At 44.7% G+C, this 20,406-nt stretch overlaps 2 protein-coding genes across 3 annotated transcripts in view; both read left to right on the forward strand.

Annotated features, from left to right (window-relative positions):
• rpl17 (ribosomal protein L17) overlaps positions 1–20,406 on the forward strand; it is a 172,607-nt gene that overhangs the window by 80,738 nt on the left and 71,463 nt on the right. The window lies entirely within an intron of this gene.
• crkl (v-crk avian sarcoma virus CT10 oncogene homolog-like) lies at positions 1,552–13,767 on the forward strand. Of its 2 annotated transcripts, none has more exons than XM_063011627.1 (3): positions 1,552–2,763; positions 4,217–4,688; positions 11,714–13,767. In XM_063011627.1, exons 1-3 carry the CDS (start codon positions 2,453–2,455, stop codon positions 11,846–11,848), a joined length of 918 nt encoding a protein of 305 aa, XP_062867697.1. In that variant the 5' UTR covers positions 1,552–2,452; the 3' UTR covers positions 11,849–13,767. The 2 variants fall into 2 exon arrangements, with proteins under 2 accessions (XP_062867697.1, XP_062867698.1); XM_063011628.1 differs by lacking the exon at positions 11,714–13,767 and adding an exon at positions 7,197–7,262.

Genomic DNA, 20,406 nt, shown 5'->3' on the forward strand with positions numbered 1-20,406 from the left:
CAGTGCAACAGTGTACACTGTAAGTATATTCTGATGGAAACTAACTTAGCTTTTGATTACAAAAACGCTGCACATTTTGTGGCTTATCAATTGAAACGGTACGTGTTACACACAAAATACAAACTTACACAGAAAACAAAGTTACACATGACTGTATGTGGGAGACTGACAGCAAGAAATTGGACTGGAATCAAATTTATACAGTAATATTCTTTTACTGTATTGTTCGCACTGCAGTTTGTTGACAAAAAAAATCAGATAGAAATTCAGGAAAGACAGACAACTGTTTGGCAGCACTCTATAACACAGAGGAAAAACTACAAAATTAGAAACTTACTCTAAACATTCAAAACAACCTGAGACAACAAGTTAAGGAATTATAGTGCTTTCTTTTTTATAAATCCTGATGCTCCTCTGTTTTGGGCCACATGTTTTCATCCACGTCACACTAGATATCTGCCCTTGCAATGCAGCGTGGAAAGAATCTCCTGGAGTGCCTAATCCAGCCTCTGGATATCTGTGATATCCTCACAAGCTGCATCCATGGCAGTCAGCAGGTTCATTTGGGTGTGCGGCTGGTGATTGTACACCTTTTATCTCCAGGCTGAGAAGAACTCCTCAATTGGGTTCAGGAATGGGGAGTAGGGTGGGAGGAATTCCACCAGCATTCTATGATAAATGGCAAACCATTGCCTGATGGTGTTAGAGTGGCATGGACTCTCCTACCTCTTCCTCTGTTTTGTCCCCTCAGTCTTCCACCACACAGCCTTACCCCTCTTCTTGGCTGTTCACCCTGTACACAGCCTTGTCTTTCTATTGTGAGACTTTGTGACACTGCAATGTTTTGTGTCTCTATATGTTTGTCAAGTGAAGGTTCATGAGATGCACCTCTGACCTATGGTCGAGAGCTGTTTGACCATTGGTTGATCTAAACCTTCACAAATTCCCCCTCTTAACTGAAAGCCAAGACTCACCTGAGAACAATTTAATCAATTTAGGATAAATTACCAAAATTTACCAAAAAACTTTCATAGAAATGTAAAAATTATGCCTGAGAGATTATGACTTCATGTTCAGCACTTTTGCATGTAATGACCTAGGCAATGACCCGAAGCCTAAATGTTTTGGAGGGTGAGACAATTCAACAGACAATCAGTAGAACACATTTTGATAAACATGACATAAGCAATTGATAATGCAAAAAACAGCAGACAATCGTACATGACCATTTGCATGAATGTACAAAAGCATTTGCAAAATGAGAAACACAATGAGAAATGCTATTATGATGTGCACAAGTGACAAGGAGATGTGGAGATTGAACAAACAGTTTTGAGAATTTCAATTCTGATCTGAGAAATGAACCAAAGCGACTGAGAAAAACTGTAGTTTCGATGTTTGACGTGAGAGTCGCAAGATGTATAGCGCATGCGCAAAGATCTGCGCACAGGTTTGGACGGTGTCAGGTATTGTCGCGACACCAGCGCGAGCGAGGGAGCGCGAGAGTAGGCCAGCCCCGCCCTCCAGACGCCATTTCTGCTCTTTAGCTCAGCGAGCTGGAGCTCCGGAGCCGCCGGAATATTCCACACAGAAGGAACGCGTTTAACTCGATAGAACTCTGTTCGTTTTGCTTTTTCGAATCCCGAAGACGCAGCCGGTCGAGCGGGGACACGGTTGAGCTCACATTAAGCGGATTCTGAGGCGTTCATCTGGAGTTGTGGGGTTGATTCTGGTCCGAGGCGAGGACGTGTTGCACTGCAGGCGCCATTTTTGTTAGTGAAGTGAACTGGGGTGGAGAGACCCGGAGCTCCAACATTAAAGCTTTAAAGCTTTTGTTTTTCTTCTATTTTATTAAATATTTGCATGGACTTTTTAATGGAAGTGCTTTCTGTGTGCCAGGCCGTGTCGTGATGCAGAAGAATGCTGTTTATTACTTCATAATGGCCAGGTTTTCTCAGTCTTGAGCTAACAGGCTATATTGTTTTACGGAAGAGGAACGGAAAGGGGAACTTTATTGATAGTCATTGGATCTTTGTCATCTTTTAACCGTTTTGGCTCATAAACAGCAGCCTGAATGACTAACGAGGGCTTTTATGTGTGCAAAAGGGGGTAGAAATGCAGGAGAGTTACCCTATACAAGTCGCTGCCTGTTTGTGAGACGTCAGGGTGCGACTGAGCATCCGATTATTCGCCTATAGTTGTCCGAATATTCGCAAAATCTAGTGGTTCCCCAGTGCTTAAAAGTTAGTCCTTAATATTAGTGTGTATATAATAAGAAATACAATTGTGATACTTGTTTTTTATAACTTAAAAAGTAACACACCATTTACAGCCTATCTGCACCACCAGGTTGTGTGCAGTATTCGAATAATCGTCCCATTCGAATATTCGCCCTAATTTATTCTCTTGTATCTTACTATTTAAGCGTCTTGTTAGTTTAACCCGAGCAGTCATGTCGTCGGCTCGGTTTGACTCCTCGGACCGGAGCAGTTGGTACTTCGGCCCGCTGTCCCGACAGGAGACCCAGGGCCGGTTACAGGGACAGAGACACGGCATGTTTCTGGTCCGGGATTCGTCCACGTGTCCCGGCGATTACGTCCTGTCGGTCTCCGAGAACTCCAAGGTGTCGCACTATATCATCAACTCGCTGGCCAGCAAGAGGTTCAAGATCGGAGACCAGGAGTTCGATAACCTGCCCGCGCTGCTGGAGTTCTACAAGATCCATTACCTGGACACCACCACCCTGATCGAGCCTGCCCCCAGGTAACGCATTCCACCCTCGGCTTTACGTCCGTTCTGGTTTAGTCCCCCCCCCTCCCTTTTTTTTTTTTACCCAGGTGTTGACACATCACGTTTAATCCTCAGGTAAACTGACTGATTGCGCAACTCTTTGGCACGCAGGTGATTTAATAGACGATACATGTACTAGATTCTTCTGAAAAGTAGATCAGACCCCCCTGTGTTTCTTCTGAGCACATTCTTTAATCAGAAGGACAGAAATCTAAGCTTTCAGTAGCTCTGAGTATCAGAAAAATAATAGCCCCCCCCCCCCCCTTTAACAGTACAGAAATGCCTCATAGTTTCAATATGAGAGAAATGAGGAAGCGACAGTGGAGAGATTTACTCATTTTATTTATATAACACTTCAACCAAACACAATCAGAATTTGTATATGAATGGCGCTCAGTATATAAATTTTATCAGCTCCACTTACCATATAGAAGCACTTTGTAGTTCTACAATTACTGACTGTAGTCCATCTGTTTCTCTACATGCTGTTCTTCAATGGTCAGGACCCCCACAGAGCAGGTATTATTTAGGTGGTGGATGATTCTCAGCACTGCAGTGACACTGACATGGTGCTGGTGTGTTAGTGTGTGTTGTGCTGGAGTTTTTAAACACCGTGTCCACTCACTGTCCACTCTATTAGACGCTCCTACCTAGTCGGTCCACCTTGTAGATGTAAAGTCGGAGACGATCGCTCATCTATCGCTGCTGTTTGAGTCGCTCGTCTTTTAGACCTTCATCGGCGGTCACAGGACGCTGCCCACGGGGCGCTGTCGGCTGGATGTTTTTGGTCGGTGGACTATTCTCGGTCCAGCAGTCCAGCAGTGACGGTGAGGTGTGTAAAAACTCCGGCAGCGCTGCTGTGTCTGATCCACTCATACCAGCACAACGCACACTAACACACCACCACCACCATGGGGGTCCTGACCATTGAAGAACAGGGGGGGAAAGGGGGTAACAAAGCATGATGGACTACAGTCAGTAATTGTAGAGCTACAAAGTGCTTCTATATGGTAAGTTGGCACAAATTAAATTAAAGTAATGTGAGAAGCCACACGGAGGTCAGTTGTCGGAACGCTTTTGGCCATGTAAGGGTTTAGTCGTGCCACCAGATGCCCAGCGTCACGTTCTTTCATAAGCACCCAACAGAAATCGCAAAAGTCTCGTGTTTCGTCATCGTAAACCTGGAATGATTCAGCAAAATGTTTGTCTGCGTATTTGATTTGGCACAGTTTTCCTTCCTGATGCAACCCTATTATTTATCTGGGCATGGGACCAGCACTGAGGGTGCACTGATGTGTGTCCCTTAACCCTCACTTTTTGGACAGTATACCGTCACAGTACTGTAAGTCGCTTTGGATGAAGGCGTCTGCTGAATGCTGTAAATGTGAATGATGTCGTAAAGCCTCCGTGATGTTTTCGTTACCAGGTACCCCAGCACGGCGCTGACCGGCGGCCCTGTCCAGTCGCTCGGCGGACCCGGCGAGGAGAACCTGGAGTACGTGCGGACCCTCTACGACTTCACGGGCAGCGACGCGGAGGACCTTCCCTTCAAGAAGGGCGAGATCCTGATCGTCCTGGACAAACCCGAGGATCAGTGGTGGAGCGCCAAGAGCAAGGAGGGTCGGGTCGGCATGATCCCGGTGCCCTACGTGGAGAAGCTCGTCAGGCCGTCGCCTCACGTGGGCCAGGCCGGCCACGGCGCCCGCAACTCCAACAGCTACGGCATCCCGGAGCCGGCGCACGCCTACGCCCAGCCTCAGACGCCGTCGCCCCTGCCGCCCGGCACGCCCGGCGCCGTCATCAACCCCCTGCCGTCCACGCAGAACGGACCGGTCATGGCCAGGGCCATTCAGAAGCGGGTTCCCTGCGCGTACGACAAGACGGCCCTAGCGCTGGAGGTAGGTGCTTCATCGGTACCGATCTAGAGCCGTAAAACGTCATCGGCGTGGTGAATCTGTGTGGAATAAGCGTCAGATCCAGGGTTACAGCTCCACGTGTATCTGTGTTTATCTGGATTCTCCTCCCTGTTTCACTTTTAAACTTGTGTTACAGCTCCAGCTTCTGAGAAATGGTGAGAATCAGAATCAGCTTCTCCCAGAGTCTAAAACGCTTCTGGTTGAAAATAAAGCTTAACGTGGTTTAATGTAGTAAAAGAAGGAGACAGGAGCACTAAACTTCTCTTCATTATTACTGCTCATAAGTTCCTCCACTAATCACATTCCTCACTCGCTGTTTTACTACAGTAAGCCGCTTTTACCGCCTCGTATCAAACAGTTCGTCTCATTGCAGGAGCTTTGAAAAGGGTTCAAAGCGAACCGGGTCGAAGTTCACGGTTTTGCCGCGTCTCTGGTGAACGCGTGTATATTCTTTGCACCGTGTATATCGACGCTGAGGCCTGCTGGGTCCTGATTGTGAGCGACGAGGACGGACGGTGCGGTTTAGGGACGGTTTGAGCATGTGCAGAAGAAGGATGAGAGTTGTATCAGGAGAAGGGAGAACGTGCTGGAGTTCGAGGTTCAGGACCGTGTGAGATAAATACGGACGGAGGTCACGCGCTGTTGATAAAATAAGACTTTTACGTGGTTACTAACGCGCCACTGCGCTGATGTGACCGTATTCACGGCTGAATTGTCATTTCCTTCGAGTGCAGAGTTACTGGTAGCACATTTTTAACCCACACACACAAGTCATGAACCGGAAGAGGGTTTCTGGTCTACCATACGGTTCTCAGCACCGAAACATGGCTGGCCTGCTTTCTGCACCTTTTGATGATCGGTGTGCAAACTGCACGCATGAACCAGCACTGACGGCGTGACTGTACTGGTTTATGAAGCGATTTAAGTGTTTAACGTGTCACCCCGCTGCTGCACTTCCTTCGGTGGCTTCCCCTGGCTGCCCGCGTTCGCTGCAAACCCGCGATCGTCCCTACAAAGCCGTACAGGAACCGCAACTCGAAGGGAGGTGGAATGATCTTCTCTAAAGCAGGACTGAAGACCAAATCCGTACCGTACCTAGGGTCCTATAGGCAAGAGAACTTGCAAACTTGGTTGAGAACGCAACCGATGATTTTCTCGGCATATTCTCACTAAATACAACAGAATAGCCACTCGCCGAGCTTTTGGTAACCTATAAAAGACGAATCTAAACTCACCTTGCTGCCTCATTTTTAATAGCCACGATAATGCGTCAATAAAATCACGTTTACAATTACTGACCCACCTTCGCACCAACCGTGTTGAAGAACAGACTCACCAACATATGTGATGATCCACCCACCAAATAACTGAAAAAAATAGCAGTTTGGTGTCTTTAGAAATGATGCCACAGTGCACTAATGACTACATTTCCCAGGCTCCCTTGCACACCCTTGTTATTTCAGATTACAGCAGCATATGTAATCTTAAAACTCGGCCTCAGTCGGTTCTGGGAGCCGCGTCCAGTTTTAAAGACGTCGAGTTTCGAGGTATTTTTCCCCATAAGGATGTTTGGGGAACCTGTTAATGCGTCCATGGTCCCGTGGAGCTGCAGATATTTTAGTCTCGTGTAAAATAATGAGGTTTTTTTTTTACACTTAAACACTGAAAATAACACAAATATAATATAAACACACTGAAATACAATTACTAACAGTTACACATCAATAAAAATACAATAAAAGCTGCACTTTAGTTTTACTTCTTTATTGTTTCCTGACGTTTCTTAATGCTGGAGATGCTCGATCTCGGAATACCGTATTCCCTTCAGCACCGGCGCATTCACGTGTGCCGTTATTTCCTATGAAGTGTGCCGGCGGTGCACAAAACTCAACGTGACTTATTGTAGTAACACAGCGAGTGAGGAATGTGATCAGTGGAGGAACTTATGAGCAGTAATAATGAAGAGAAGTTTAGTGCTCCTGTCTCCTTCTTTTACTACATTAAACCACTTTAAGCTTTATTTTCAACCAGAAGCGTTTTAGACTCTGGGAGAAGCTGATTCTGATTCTCACCGTTTCTCAGAAGCTGGAGCTGTAACACAAGTTTAAAAGTGAAACAGGGAGGAGAATCCAGATGAACACAGATACATGTGGAGCTGTAACCCTGGATCTGCACCTTATTCCACAAAGATCAGCAGTTATGAGCCGATCATCGTCCCTGTAGGCGTTTCGAACATGCAAGCTCGTTCAAGATAATCTATTAATACGTTATAGGTTCATATTTCGAACAGGTTAGTTGGCTCAGTGGTTAAGCTTCTTAACTACTGATTGACGACCATGTTATCAGTACGAACGCAGTTCTGCTGAATAAGGAGTTCGTTGCTTGCCTGGTCTTGTCTGTATTGCTAACGCTTAAACACTGTTTATGGGAGTTTGTGGCATAAAGTGTGCAGTAGCCAACCACTTCTTTTCACCTGCACGATGTGAGCAGGATCACGTACGCCCAGTCACGCGCTGCTCTTAATCATTCGTCTCGGTGCAGCGCCTTAAGCGGCCAGCAGGGGCCGCAGTTGCGGCGACGGTGAGGAATCCTTTCGCCCCGCCCGCTCTCGGACGCAGCGCGATCATGTCCGTGTGCGCGCTCGGCCGGTCGATAGCAGAGCCAATTATGTCTGTGTAGAGGCCCGGCCGGCTGATATGTGGACGCCTTACTATGACTTTGCCGAACATCCCATTCCAAAATCATAGGCACTAATATAGCGCTCCCCTCCAAACTTCTGCCAGAGTCAGAAGAGCTCATTTGAGGCCTGGCTGACCATCCATGAACGTTCCAGTTTGCCCATCAAACACGTTCAGGTGTCGTCTGGACTTGTGGACTTGAGTCCAGGGCTCTGCAGGACGACCGAGATCCCTCTCACAATCCTAGTTAAACCACGTCAGTTCCGCTGGAGTTCAGCGCCGCCGCTCATCAATAATTCAGACGTCTGCAGGAACCTCGGCAGATACGAAGATCCCGAGTTGCGTCCCGGTGCGGTGAGGACGGTGACAGTTCAGAACTGACCGGCTAACTGTAGGTCCGTTCCTATAATCGGCAGGGATCTAAGAATTTGGACGTGCCCTCGTCCCGGGAGCGTAGGATGACCTGTGTAGAGAGATCACCGGGTTCTTGGACAGACCCGTTGGGTTTAAACATGGTGACACTGATAGAGATACAAATAAAAGAGTATAATAATAATAATTACCCCTTGTGATCTTCCAATTTAGTCATATCCAATTCCCATACTCCCAGCCCACGTGTCCAATATGCAGCCGCTTTTTATCACCTGGCGGCCGCATCGCTGACGGAAAGACACGCTATGCTTCATGTAACATTCCCCCCCACCACACACACACACACACACACACACACACACACACTTACTTCACGCATTTATAAGCAAGTGTACAAGAGACATAAAATTCATTCTGATTGGTTATTATCGTCTAATACGGCCATAAATAAATGATTATTTATTTCATGTTCAACCCCCAGATTAAGAATTTGTGACACTAGGAAGAAGCTACGCTGTCGAGACACGATCAGAACGTGGCTTGGCGTCGTATTTATCACAGAAACGTGTCGGGTAATGATGGCAGTTCTGTCTCAGGCGTTAGATATCAGGTTTTTGGCCTAGAGAGTCTAAATCTCTTGCTAATATTAAGGACTGTAGATGGTGAAATCCACTGTTGGATTATTTGCATACGCAGGATGAACTACGACCCGTTGTTGCTCGTTAACACCCAACCAATTTATTCATCTGCATTTCACAGGCTTCCTGGTCTTAATGTTACTGTCACGACTTTATGGAACGTGTTGCAGCCATCAGATCAGTCATTTGTACCTTTAAGTTTCTTATTTTTGCGTTTTTCCTTTACCAAAAGCTGCCCGTTTCTTAGCCACTGCCGGCGAAAAGTCTCCATATAGGAGAGCGGAGAGTTTTGGGCGGCTTTGTGCAGGATTTGGTTCCGAACTTGGAACTGGTTGACTAGAATAGCGAGTGGCCGTGGACGTTCTCCTCCTTCAGGGTTTAGCGCTAAGAGGTGCGGCGAGCCCGGTCCAACACGGGCACCTCGTCAAACTCGAACAGATTTTGAAAGAACTGGGCCATGAATTTGGTGGGGCAAGCCAACCAGACGGACGTTATTCCACCTTGAGCGTCCTTCTAAGTAGGGCTGCAACTAACGATTATTTTAGTGGTCGACTAATCTGACGATTATTTTTTTCGATTAGTCGACTAGTCGGCGATTATTTATGTCCTACCCTCCATCTCCGCCTTAGCATAACAAAACCCTGTTAAGTTCCAATATCAAATTAAAATAATGACCCGTGAAACTTAAGCTTGATAGTTTAATTAAATATATCTGAAACATTAATACACAATCACAATAAAAAAGAATTCAATGAAATAAGAAAGCTTTGGGCGGCATTAGAAGCTGTTATGTTTCAGAAGTTATCACTCCGGAAGTCAGAAACATTTATAACATGTGGTCTTCTCATCCACACTCCATTACTTAGTGCTATTAATAGAAAGCACAAAAGAGAAAGCTGTATTAATGATCACAAACTGAAGGCTGTGTATCATAGTTTATTACAGATAGTGTACCGGCTATGCCGACTAAACCATAACAGGTTAAATATCTTAACTGATTATCTGCTGAGCTAACTAGCTATTATTAAGTGGATGAGGCTTTATTATTTAGAATGAATAAACAATATGGAAGACGAGACGGGGTAACGTTAGGCTATAATGTTAAGTTATATAACGTTACTCCTATTAATGACACTTAATGCGTTCGCTAGCTAACAAACCTGAAATAGCGAACTCTTAGATAGTTTTCCGACAAGTACTCTAGCATTAACAAACATAAACTACGTTGGTTAAAGCACAAAGCGGTGTAAAAAGGTACCGTAATAACGCTGCTCATCACGGCTGCAGGGTGCTGGCTCTGCTCTGTAGCGTCGGCGTCCAGCTCGTTTCTTTGGGTTATTTTGGCTGAAATACTTTAGAAAGTTTCGGTCTCTTTATCTTTGCTTCTCTGTCTTCATAAACTCCCCGCCGCGCCACGGAAGCGATGCTGCGCCCCCTGCGGTCCCTCTAGTGCGTTGCAATAATAACGACGCGTCGACGATGAAATTCCACGTCGACAAATTTTTATAGCCGACGTTATCGATTACGCCGACTAATCGTTGCAGCGCTACTTCTAAGTCATCGCATTTCTTAGAGAGGGAGTCGACCGGCGTAGTTAGCGTAGTAACCGAGCGTAACGGAGCGAACGATGCCGGGGATGCGGCCGTCTCTCTCTTTACAGCCGTCGAGATGGTAGATTAGAATTTATTAGTGATGTCCGCACGCATGTCGTCCATCGTTTGCTTCAAGCTGGACAGCGAGGCTTCGTTAGCGTCCGAGCCTGCTTCAGCCACCTCGGATTTACCTCGGCCCGCCGTTATAAGGAGTTCGAAATGAAAATAAACTAAACGGAATGAATCACTCGCAGTTCAAACGTTTACTGTCGACAAAAAAAAAATATTTAGTTAAAGTAAAGTATTAAAAACATTTCGAAGGAGCTACAGTAAACACGTCCGACATCTTCCTCTCCCGACAGCGCCCCCATTTTTCTTTTGGAGGAATCGTCTTCGTAGCCTCATGTTTGCGCGGCTCGGCGTGAAACAGAAACATCTCGGTTCATGTCATCGCCTCGAGCTGAAGGCTGCAAATTGGAGCAGCTATTTTTGGCTGTTTTCTTCTTTGAAGCTGTTTTTTTTTTCTTTCCTTTTCTGGGTTATCGGCTAAAAACGAGCCGCGTGCTCTGAGCGCCGTCTAAATTCAGATCGGCTGGGTTCGAGTCCTTATAATTCATTACCATCAGCTAAATGACCCGTAGTGGAGCTCAGAAAAACGTCCTGTAGGGTCACCGGCTTTGGTCCGGGTTAAGAGATGCTTTTTAAGGTGTCACGAAAAGTCCTTTATTAGGGATCCTTAGATAGTGGGGTCCTTAATTAGTGCCACCTTAAATGAAGATGTACAAGGACAGATTTCCGTGTTGCAGTTCTTCTCGTCGCTTGTACCGCCCCACGCTGGCCGAGGAGAGCTGAGACTGTCACGTGTGCCCCTCCAGTGAGTGCGCAGTCACTCACCTGCCACATCTTTTTACCTACCAGTAGTAAAGTCTCACAGAGAGCCACACTTAAATTTTGGTTTCCCCGTTTTGCACCGTTATTTAGTCTCTCCTTGCAGCCCCCATCCCATATTGAGGGGGCAGAGGCTGCCACGCTCACCCCCTTGGACCCAGAGGTGGGACTCGTAACCAAACCCCACATCTGCCAGGTTGCCACTGTTGGGCCCTTGAGCGAGGCCCTTAACCACAGTACTGTCGCTTTGGATAAAAGTGTCCGCGAATGTGAAACGCACTGCTGTCTGAGATGAGGTTCCTCAACCGGACGGCATGGGCCGCACTTGCACCATTGAGGGTTAAGGGCTTTGCTCAGGGGTCCAACAGTGGTAACTTGGTGTTGGTGTGGCTTGAACCGACAGCCTTCTGATTACTGATCCAGTACCGTACTCGCTAAGCTACCACTTCCGAATTTAGTCTGTGTAGGTGCCTGACGGGCCGATAGCTGAGCTGAGATTTGAACTTTAGACCTTAGCACTGGTGGACTAACGTGTTTCCCCGCTGCGACACGTTTACAGGTTAGGGGCGGCTCGGTGGGTAGCACTGTCGCCTCTCGGCAAGAAGGTCCTGGGTTCGAATCCCAGGTGGAGCGGTCCGGGTCCTTTCTGTGTGGAGTTTGCATGTTCTCCGCGTGTCTGTGTGGGTTTCTCCCACAGTCCAAAGACGTGTAAGTGAGGTGAACTGGAGATGCCAAATTGTCCACGACTGTTTGATATTAAACTTGTGAACTGATGAATCATGGGTAAGCTGTAACTACCCGTTTGTGTGTTTAATTCTGTCCTTGTCTCGTCTCCGCAGGTCGGCGACATCGTGAAGGTGACGCGGATGAACATCAGCGGTCAGTGGGAGGGCGAGGTGAACGGCCGGCGAGGCCTGTTCCCCTTCACCCACGTGAAAATACTGGATTCCCAAAACCCGGACGAGAGCGAATGACCTGCTGATCCCGTGCTCGTTCTCGGCGCGCTCTCGACCCGCCGCCGCCGCTGCCCCGCGCGCGTCCCGGGCGACCGTCGGAAATCGCACCTGCCTGCTTGAGGCTCCGCCCGCGGCGCGCCTCTCCAGCCAACCATCCGCGCGGCTTCTGACTGTTCACGGCTCCGGACTCCGATAAACGCGTTTCGTTTCGTTTCGTTTTTTTGTTTTCGTCCTGAACGTCCTGTCGCCCCCGTGCCGTCGCCAGGGTGGCGCGTGACCGCTGTGGCCGCCGTGATGCCTACTTCGCCTCTTTTTTTTCGTTCGTTCGTTTGTTTGTTCAATTGGAAGCTAGCTTAGACTCGAGCCGAAGACGGTGGAGGGATTCAGCTGGGTGGGGAAAGAAAGGGGAAAAGAAGCGGTTCACTAAAGTGACCGGTCAGGTTTGTCCCTGGTCCATCGTGCTGCTCAGACTGGCGCAGTCCTGATGGGGGGGCTGACCGAGGATTCCATGTTAGCCCGCGTGCCTGTGATTATCAGGTGTAGATTAACTTAACGCTAGTATCTAGAAGGGTTTAACGTTAGAGCGCCGATCGGTCGAGCCGAACGCCTTTTCTTATCGGTCTGGATGCCCACGTGCGGCGCGGAGCTTTCTGCCATCGAGGATGACCGTTACAAGCTAGAGGCGATGCATGCGTCCACCGTTTGGGGTATTTATTCCGCCTGTATCTGCTCGAGCTCATTTTTCCGCCCGTCCAATGCCGGACGCAGAGAAAGGAACTGTCCTCCGACTCCCGGAGCCGAACACAAAGCATTTTGAGACGCACCGTGGCTCCTGAACTGGTGAATTTCGGCTCCGAGACGTCTGCCGATCTGACAAATCTGTAGGTTCGGAATTTTCGGCACCTAATCGATGCCTTCGGTGCGGTCACGAGGACGCACGTGGTCTTAAAATGTGTGTGGGGGGGGAGGGGAACCTGCTTTCTGCTTCGCCTTATGTCGGTCGAGCTCAGATTTGACTCGACGGTTCTCTCTTTTCTCTAGCGGGGCGCCGAATTAAATCAAATACTGTGTTTAAAAGATAAAAAAAAATTATTTATAAATAAAATCGAAACGGTTGGCACGATCTGACCCACTGGGCTCCTCTTGTGCACCCTGCTTTCACACTGGCGAGCTACTAAGCGACAGACTAGCCCATGCCAGCTTGCAATATTGTGGTCAAAAGTATTTGGACTGCTGAGCATGACCTCCGTGTGAGAGCTTGCTTGCTGGAACAGCAAACGGGCCTTCCCTGAACTGTTGAATTCAAATATTAGAAGGGTTGTCCTGATTCTTTTGTCCATGTAGTGTACGTTCTATTGAGCCGTAAGCTTGCTGGCCCATCAAAAGCCCTATTTATACGTAAGCTATAGGTACCGGGGTTCGAGTCTCAGCGAGGCCACCTTGCTGTAACAGTGACTCCTAGTGGCCGGGTGCTGCAACTGCAGGAAGGATGAGGAATACAGAGAGAATAGCGTGGTCCTCGGGTACATTTATAGCTCTCTGTGGCTGTACAGTGTAAATGAGACCCATCCCAGGCTCGGTTGATAGCACTGCCTGGGATTTAAACTGGCTTCAACTAATACTCCAACAGTACAGGGTATCGAACCAGGCACCGTGATACCAAAAATAATACATGAATAAATGTAAAAGAACACAATGGTGTCTTTATTCTTTGTGGAGCGGGAAGCATGGCAGGTCATTGTGATGGTCTGTATTCGTCTCTCTAGCTACTACATGTAAACGAATATCCACGTGCTCTCATGGTTCCGGAAAGGAAAACGCGTGCCTTCTTATGTTCTTCTTCCATTTTTAATTCATGTGTTGATTTCCCCCCCCGTCCGTGCTGGAACGACCCATCATGTACAGAGTGAGAAAATAAAATTTACCTTCACGTCTTATACACGTCTCTCGGCTGCTTATTCTTATCAATCCTGAAGTTCTGAATTAATGTTCTGATCTGCTGTCGGAAGGCTCAGATCTGAGAAATGGGAACAGTTACCTTTTTTTATTGGTACCAGTTGTGACAGTGACGATGCCCCTGAGAGAGAGGAACTAATTAGAGCATCTTAATGAAGTGCTAATAAAAGAATCCGGTGCAGTGACGACGATCCAGAGGAACTTCTCAAGGGCGGAGAGTAAAATAAAGCACAAAAGTAAATCAAAGGTTTTTTTTTTTTTTTTTTTTTTTTGGGTTTTTTAGGTCTAAAAATACACTGATCAGCCATAACATTAAAACCACCTCCTTGTTTCTACACTCACTGTCCATTACTGACTGTAGTCCATCTGTTTCATGCTGTTCTTCAATGGTCAGGACCACCACAGGACCCCCACAGAGCAGGTATTATTTAGGTGGTGGATGATTCTCAGCACTGCAGTGACACTGACATGGTGGTGGTGTGTTAGTGTGTGTTGTGCTGGTATGAGTGGATCAGACACTCACAGTTTTTAAATACTGTGTCCACTCTAATAGACACTCCTACCTAGTCGGTCCACCTTGTAGATGTTAAGTCAGAGACGATCGCTCATCTATTGCTGCTGTTTGAGTCGGTCATCTTCTGGACCTTCATCAGTGGTCACAGGACGCTGCCGACGGGGCGCTGTTGGCTGGATATTTTTGGTTGGTGGACTATTCTCAGTCCAGCAGTGACGGTGAGGTGTTTAAAAACTCCAGCAGCGCTGCTGTGACTGAGAGACGCTTATAGTCCGGATTTAGCTCCATCTGGTTTCCACCTCGGAGAAGCTTTAAGGGGAAGAAGATTTTCATGTGGTGATGATGTGAGCGCAGCGGCGCATCAGTGGCTACGAGCTCAACCGAACACAATGCTGACGGCATTAAAAAGTCGGTACGACGCTGGACAAATGCATCGGAAGGTGACGACATAGAAAAGTGATGGAGTTTGATTTTGAATTTCTTATTAAATAGAGATGATAAAGTGTTTACATTTGCACTAATGTGGGTTACACTTGATAATATACAACTTGTTTTGGAGCACGTGTGTAAGGTTTTGGACAGTCAATGTAAGAGTTGTAGTTTGTAAAATGAGTGTTTTTATAAAACACAGTTTGTTTTGGAGCAATATGAGCAGTTTTTCAAAAGCTATTTAAATAAATTCACAGAAATAAATCTACTACCAGAATTTAGCTCATGTAAAAGCTACCAGTTGTGTAGAAGGCAGATGTTTATTTACTGCTCGTTAAGGAGCAACACTGTCATCTGATCAAAAGATTAAATAAAAGATAAATTAAAAGATATATGTGTTGTAATGTAGCGTATGGTATGGACTACATCCTGTTTTAAAGCAATATATTTCCAACGAGGTTGGAATTTTCACAAGAACCTTTTCACTACAAGCCTGCACATGTTAAAATCACCAGGATAAGAGGTGTAGTAAGTCATATATTAATTAAATAACGAGTGAAGTGCTTTTTCCCTCGCTGATCTTCACTTTACTGTTTTTACTGTGTATTGTAATTTGTAGAAGACAAATTGGTCCGTGGTTTTCAGAAGACGAACATTTGTGAAGTAAAGTTGTAGCTGCTTGTCTTGGATGTCAAAAACGATAATTTGCTGTTATTAAGCCTATAGCAGCACCGTTCAACAGCTATTGAAGAAAGAAACCCGAATATGCGAATATGAAACCAACATGACACGCATCACCTCTTAAATGGGCAACTTAATTACTGCCTTATTAAGCTGACAGAATTTAATTAAAAAAAACCTTCTAAATAATTGTTCAGAGTGCTCAACAACAAGTTGTACTTCATCAAATGTAAGCCAGAAGACAAACTACACCTGCTATACTGACACTGTCACCCGTTATTACATAGTTTTACGTAGTATGTAAGATTGTTATTAATAACTTCAATAGCATTTAAAGTATCCGTCATACTGCTCCAAAACAAGTTGTATATCAAGTGTAACCCACATTACTTACTACAACTCTTATACTGACACTTTTACCCTTTATTACATAATAAAAACAGATTTTTATTAATAACTTCAATAGCATTTAAAGTATCCGTCATACTGCTCCAAAACAAGTTGTATTTTATCAAGTGTAACCCACATTACTTACTACAACTCTTATACTGACACTTTTACCCTTTATTACATAATAAAAACTTTACCGCAGTTGCTTGACATGCGCCCCCCCCCCCCCAGCTCTGAGTACTTAATACACACAATATTTATTTATTTACCCCTAAGTTTATATTATAAAGTAACAGAATTTGACTTTTTGAGTTTGTTTTGTAAAATCAGGGTGTTTATTCAGTGTTATTAGCAGTTATAAGCTCTCTAAGCTTGTTAACGTGATGGCGCGGCTGGCTGGATGATTTGTGGGAACAGGTGTTGATTAGCATGGCAGCTAACTGAGGCTGTGAAAGAAACTCTGTCCTGCTGCCTCATATTTAACGTGTTAATTTGATTAAAATATTCGTTTTTTAATCTCTGACTGGACATTTGGGCGTGTTTTCTAATAAACAACACGTTAAACCATTTAAATGTAGTGTTCATGAACTTATGTAGCCAAGTCCAGTCACGGCGGTGGTTAGCGAAAGTGCTAACAGGTTTTACAGAGTCATACAGAGTGAAAACGTGAAGAGAAAAGCGCTCCACGTTTGTATTTTAAAATTAAATATACAAATATCGCATCAAATAATGCTATTCATGTGAAATGTTGCTGCTTAGTGCGATGGAGTTCAGATATGTGTAATAATTCGGGTTATAATTGTTTATTAATTTTTTTTAGTGCGCAGTGAAAGTGCGACTTATCTTATTAAACCCTTGTCATTAGCGCCGGGTGTTTAATTTGTTGTTTTTATTTAGTTTTTATCCTTCATATCCCATCAGAAAATCATCTTCTTATTTTATTTGAGCTCTCAATGTGTTTGTGTGAGCTGTAGGGTTTAAAATAGGTGATCAGGAACTCATATGAATAATGAATGATTTTACCTGATGAACGTTTCCCCACTTCAGAACAGAACTCATGTCATTAAGCTTTATTTATATTAGTTTTTATTTATGATGTTCTGTGTTAAATATGTCATAAAATAAGGATTATAACAAGGTGGACACTTTTTAATATTGTCTACATTTACTTAAAATGTTTTGGTGCCACATTCCTTTACCATTTCAGTGCAGATCTGCATTATATTTGATTAATATGGTGTAACTAGATATATATTTTAGTGTTTTGTGTATATATAACACTAAAATATATGTTGTATATATACTGTATAGAGTAAATACATTGTAAATATAGTAAGTATATACAGTGTATCACAAAAGTGAGTACACCCCTCACATTTCTGCAAATATTTTATTATATCTTTTAATGGGACAACACTATAGACATGAAACTTGGATATAACTTAGAGTAGTCAGTGTACAGCTTGTATAGCAGTGTAGATTTACTGTCTTCTGAAAATAACTCAACACACAGCCATTAATGTCTAAATGGCTGGCAACATAAGTGAGTACACCCCACAGTGAACATGTCCAAATTGTGCCCAAATGTGTCATTGTCCCTCCCTGGTGTCATGTGTCAAGGTCCCAGGTGTAAATGGGGAGCAGGGCTGTTAAATTTGGTGTTTTGGGTACAATTCTCTCATACTGGCCACTGGATATTCAACATGGCACCTCATGGCAAAGAACTCTCTGAGGATGTGAGAAATAGAATTGTTGCTCTCCACAAAGATGGCCTGGGCTATAAGAAGATTGCTAACACCCTGAAACTGAGCTACAGCATGGTGGCCAAGGTCATACAGCGGTTTTCCAGGACAGGTTCCACTCGGAACAGGCTTCGCCAGGGTCGACCAAAGAAGTTGAGTCCACGTTTTCGGCGTCATATCCAGAGGTTGGCTTTAAAAAATAGACACATGAGTGCTGCCAGCATTGCTGCAGAGGTTGAAGACGTGGGAGGTCAGCCTGTCAGTGCTCAGACCATACGCCGCACACTGCATCAACTCGGTCTGCATGGTCGTCATCCCAGAAGGAAGCTGACGCACAAGAAAGCCCGCAAACAGTTTGCTGAAGACAAGCAGTCCAAGAACATGGATTACTGGAATGCCCTGTGGTCTGACGAGACCAAGATAAACTCGTTTGGCTCAGATGGTGTCCAGCATGTGTGGCGGCGCCCTGGTGAGAAGTACCAAGACAACTGTATCTTGCCTACAGTCAAGCATGGTGGTGGTAGCATCATGGTCTTGGGCTGCATGAGTGTTGCTGGCACTGGGGAGCTGCAGTTCATTGAGGGAAACATGAATTCCAACATGTACTGTGACATTCTGAAACAGAGCATGATCCCCTCCCTTCGAAAACTGGGCCTCATGGCAGTTTTCCAACAGGATAACGACCCCAAACACAACCTCCAAGATGACAACTGCCTTGCTGAGGAAGCTGAAGGTAAAGGTGATGGACTAAACCCAATTGAGCACCTGTGGCGCATCCTCAAGTGGAAGGTGGAGGAGTTCAAGGTGTCTAACATCCACCAGCTCCGTGATGTCATCATGGAGGAGTGGAAGAGGATTCCAGTAGCAACCTGTGCAGCTCTGGTGAATTCCATGCCCAGGAGGGTTAAGGCAGTGCTGGATAATAATGGTGGTCACACAAAATATTGACACTTTGGGCACAATTTGGACATGTTCACTGTGGGGTGTACTCACTTATGTTGCCAGCCATTTAGACATTAATGGCTGTGTGTTGAGTTATTTTCAGAAGACAGTAAATCTACACTGCTATACAAGTTGTACACTGACTACTCTAAGTTATATCCAAGTTTCATGTCTATAGTGTTGTCCCATGAAAAGATATAATAAAATATTTGCAGAAATGTGAGGGGTGTACTCACTTTTGTGATACACTGTATATACAGTAGCTGTCTTGTTATCTTTCTGCATGAAATATACTGTACATGCATCACATTACATTACATACATTATTCAGGAATAACATGCAAATAGGAAAGAATTTCAAATTCTAAACATTTCTGCAGAGCTGCACGTTGCTTTAATTAAGAAAGAAAATAATCAGTAATGTATTATAAAAGAGTAGCAGGAGATTTTAGTAATACTGCCATGTCACAATTTTCAACCCTTACAGAACATAACTGGTCTTAAAACCCACTGCTGGTCTGTAGGACCTAAAGCTGGGTTCATTAGCAGTTAGCTAGCCTTTATCGTTATGCCAACATTACCAGCGTAAACTGTGGTGCATTTTGACATGCAAAAATGAATAAATCACAGATGACGTGTGGGGCTACAAATAGGAACTCAGATTCTATAATCCAAAGTAACTGAAAACAAAATTGTGAGGATTATTCACAAAAACAAAAATCCCGATAACTGACGAAAAGTGGGATCAGTATTAATTTTTACAAATATTAAAAAATATTAATGTCTTTCACACTCAGAGAGTGTCTGGTCTAATCTGATTCACTATCACTATTGGACTCCAAAAGTCTGGTAACATGTATTTATTATTGTCGTTCAGTGCGATCTATCACAACAATTACCAAAAAAACAGAAGTAAAATGAGGACAACAGACACAACATCATGAAAATGTAAGTAAGTAAAGAAGTAAATGTACATTAGCTGTAGAAACGGCCAAGAAAAGATCTGCTGTAGAAAGATCTCAAGGAATGGCAACACTGCTCCTGTGTACTTGTGAATATCTGTCACATATTAGCCGTCAGTTAGCTGGTATGACCCGCTTGCTATGAAGATATTAGTTTCAGCAGCGATATAATACAGACGCTCTGACCTGTACCACACCGAGGAGGATGTGTTTGTTAATTTCTCAGTGGTTTGAACAGACGACCACAGAGTCGCTGCATGCTGCTGCACCAACGCCGTTTCCCAGAACCCCCGAGGTGGTGAAACATTATCGCTGTAAATAACACCAGCAACGACTGACCCACATTTTTATTTCACAGCTAACATCAGTGACTTAGCTAAAGTGGAACATGAATCTAAATAGTGACGATAATCAGCCAATGTAGAAGTGTTAGCTGTTAAAGTGTGTATAAATTATTAGTGTTTTAACAGAGTAGCAAGCTATTTTTATTATAATTGTTAATGAAAATATCTGTAATGATATGGAGTGCAGTAGTATGAGCAGGGAATATATGTTGGATTCAGAAAGTTTTCAGACCCCATGTATTTTCTCACACTTTATTGAGTTGTAGATTTGATTCTGAACAGATACGATTAGCATTTTACCGTCACACTATTGTTAATCACTCAGAATGATAAAATTTAATAATAAAAAAAATCAATTGGAAAACAAAGACTGAAATCTCTGGTGTATAAAAGTATTCAGACCCTAGACTGCAGCTCTCCAAGTTGTGGTCCATTAAATGCCAATGCTTTTCCATCCTCATTCTCAACAGGAGTTCCTGTTCATCCTGGTACCCTGGCACTGCCATGGCATTGTTTCCCAACTGATGCCATCTAAAAGTGTGAGTTAGTGAGGGGTTTAAACTAAAACTTGGACCAATATTTCTCAAACTTGAACATTTCACTTCAGTTATAGCCC

The sequence above is a fragment of the Trichomycterus rosablanca genome, chromosome 16 (assembly GCF_030014385.1).
Source record: "Trichomycterus rosablanca isolate fTriRos1 chromosome 16, fTriRos1.hap1, whole genome shotgun sequence".
In the NCBI taxonomy this organism is placed as follows: domain Eukaryota; kingdom Metazoa; phylum Chordata; class Actinopteri; order Siluriformes; family Trichomycteridae; genus Trichomycterus; species Trichomycterus rosablanca.

Bases quoted from the DNA above. Each gene is read 5' to 3' on its own strand.
- crkl (XM_063011627.1), top strand. From the start codon at position 2,453: ATGTCGTCGGCTCGGTTTGACTCCTCGGACCGGAGCAGTTGGTACTTC. The intron at 2,764-4,216 runs GTAACGCATTCC...TTTCGTTACCAG, and splicing joins CTGATCGAGCCTGCCCCCAG to GTACCCCAGCACGGCGCTGA. The intron at 4,689-11,713 runs GTAGGTGCTTCA...TCGTCTCCGCAG, and splicing joins AGACGGCCCTAGCGCTGGAG to GTCGGCGACATCGTGAAGGT.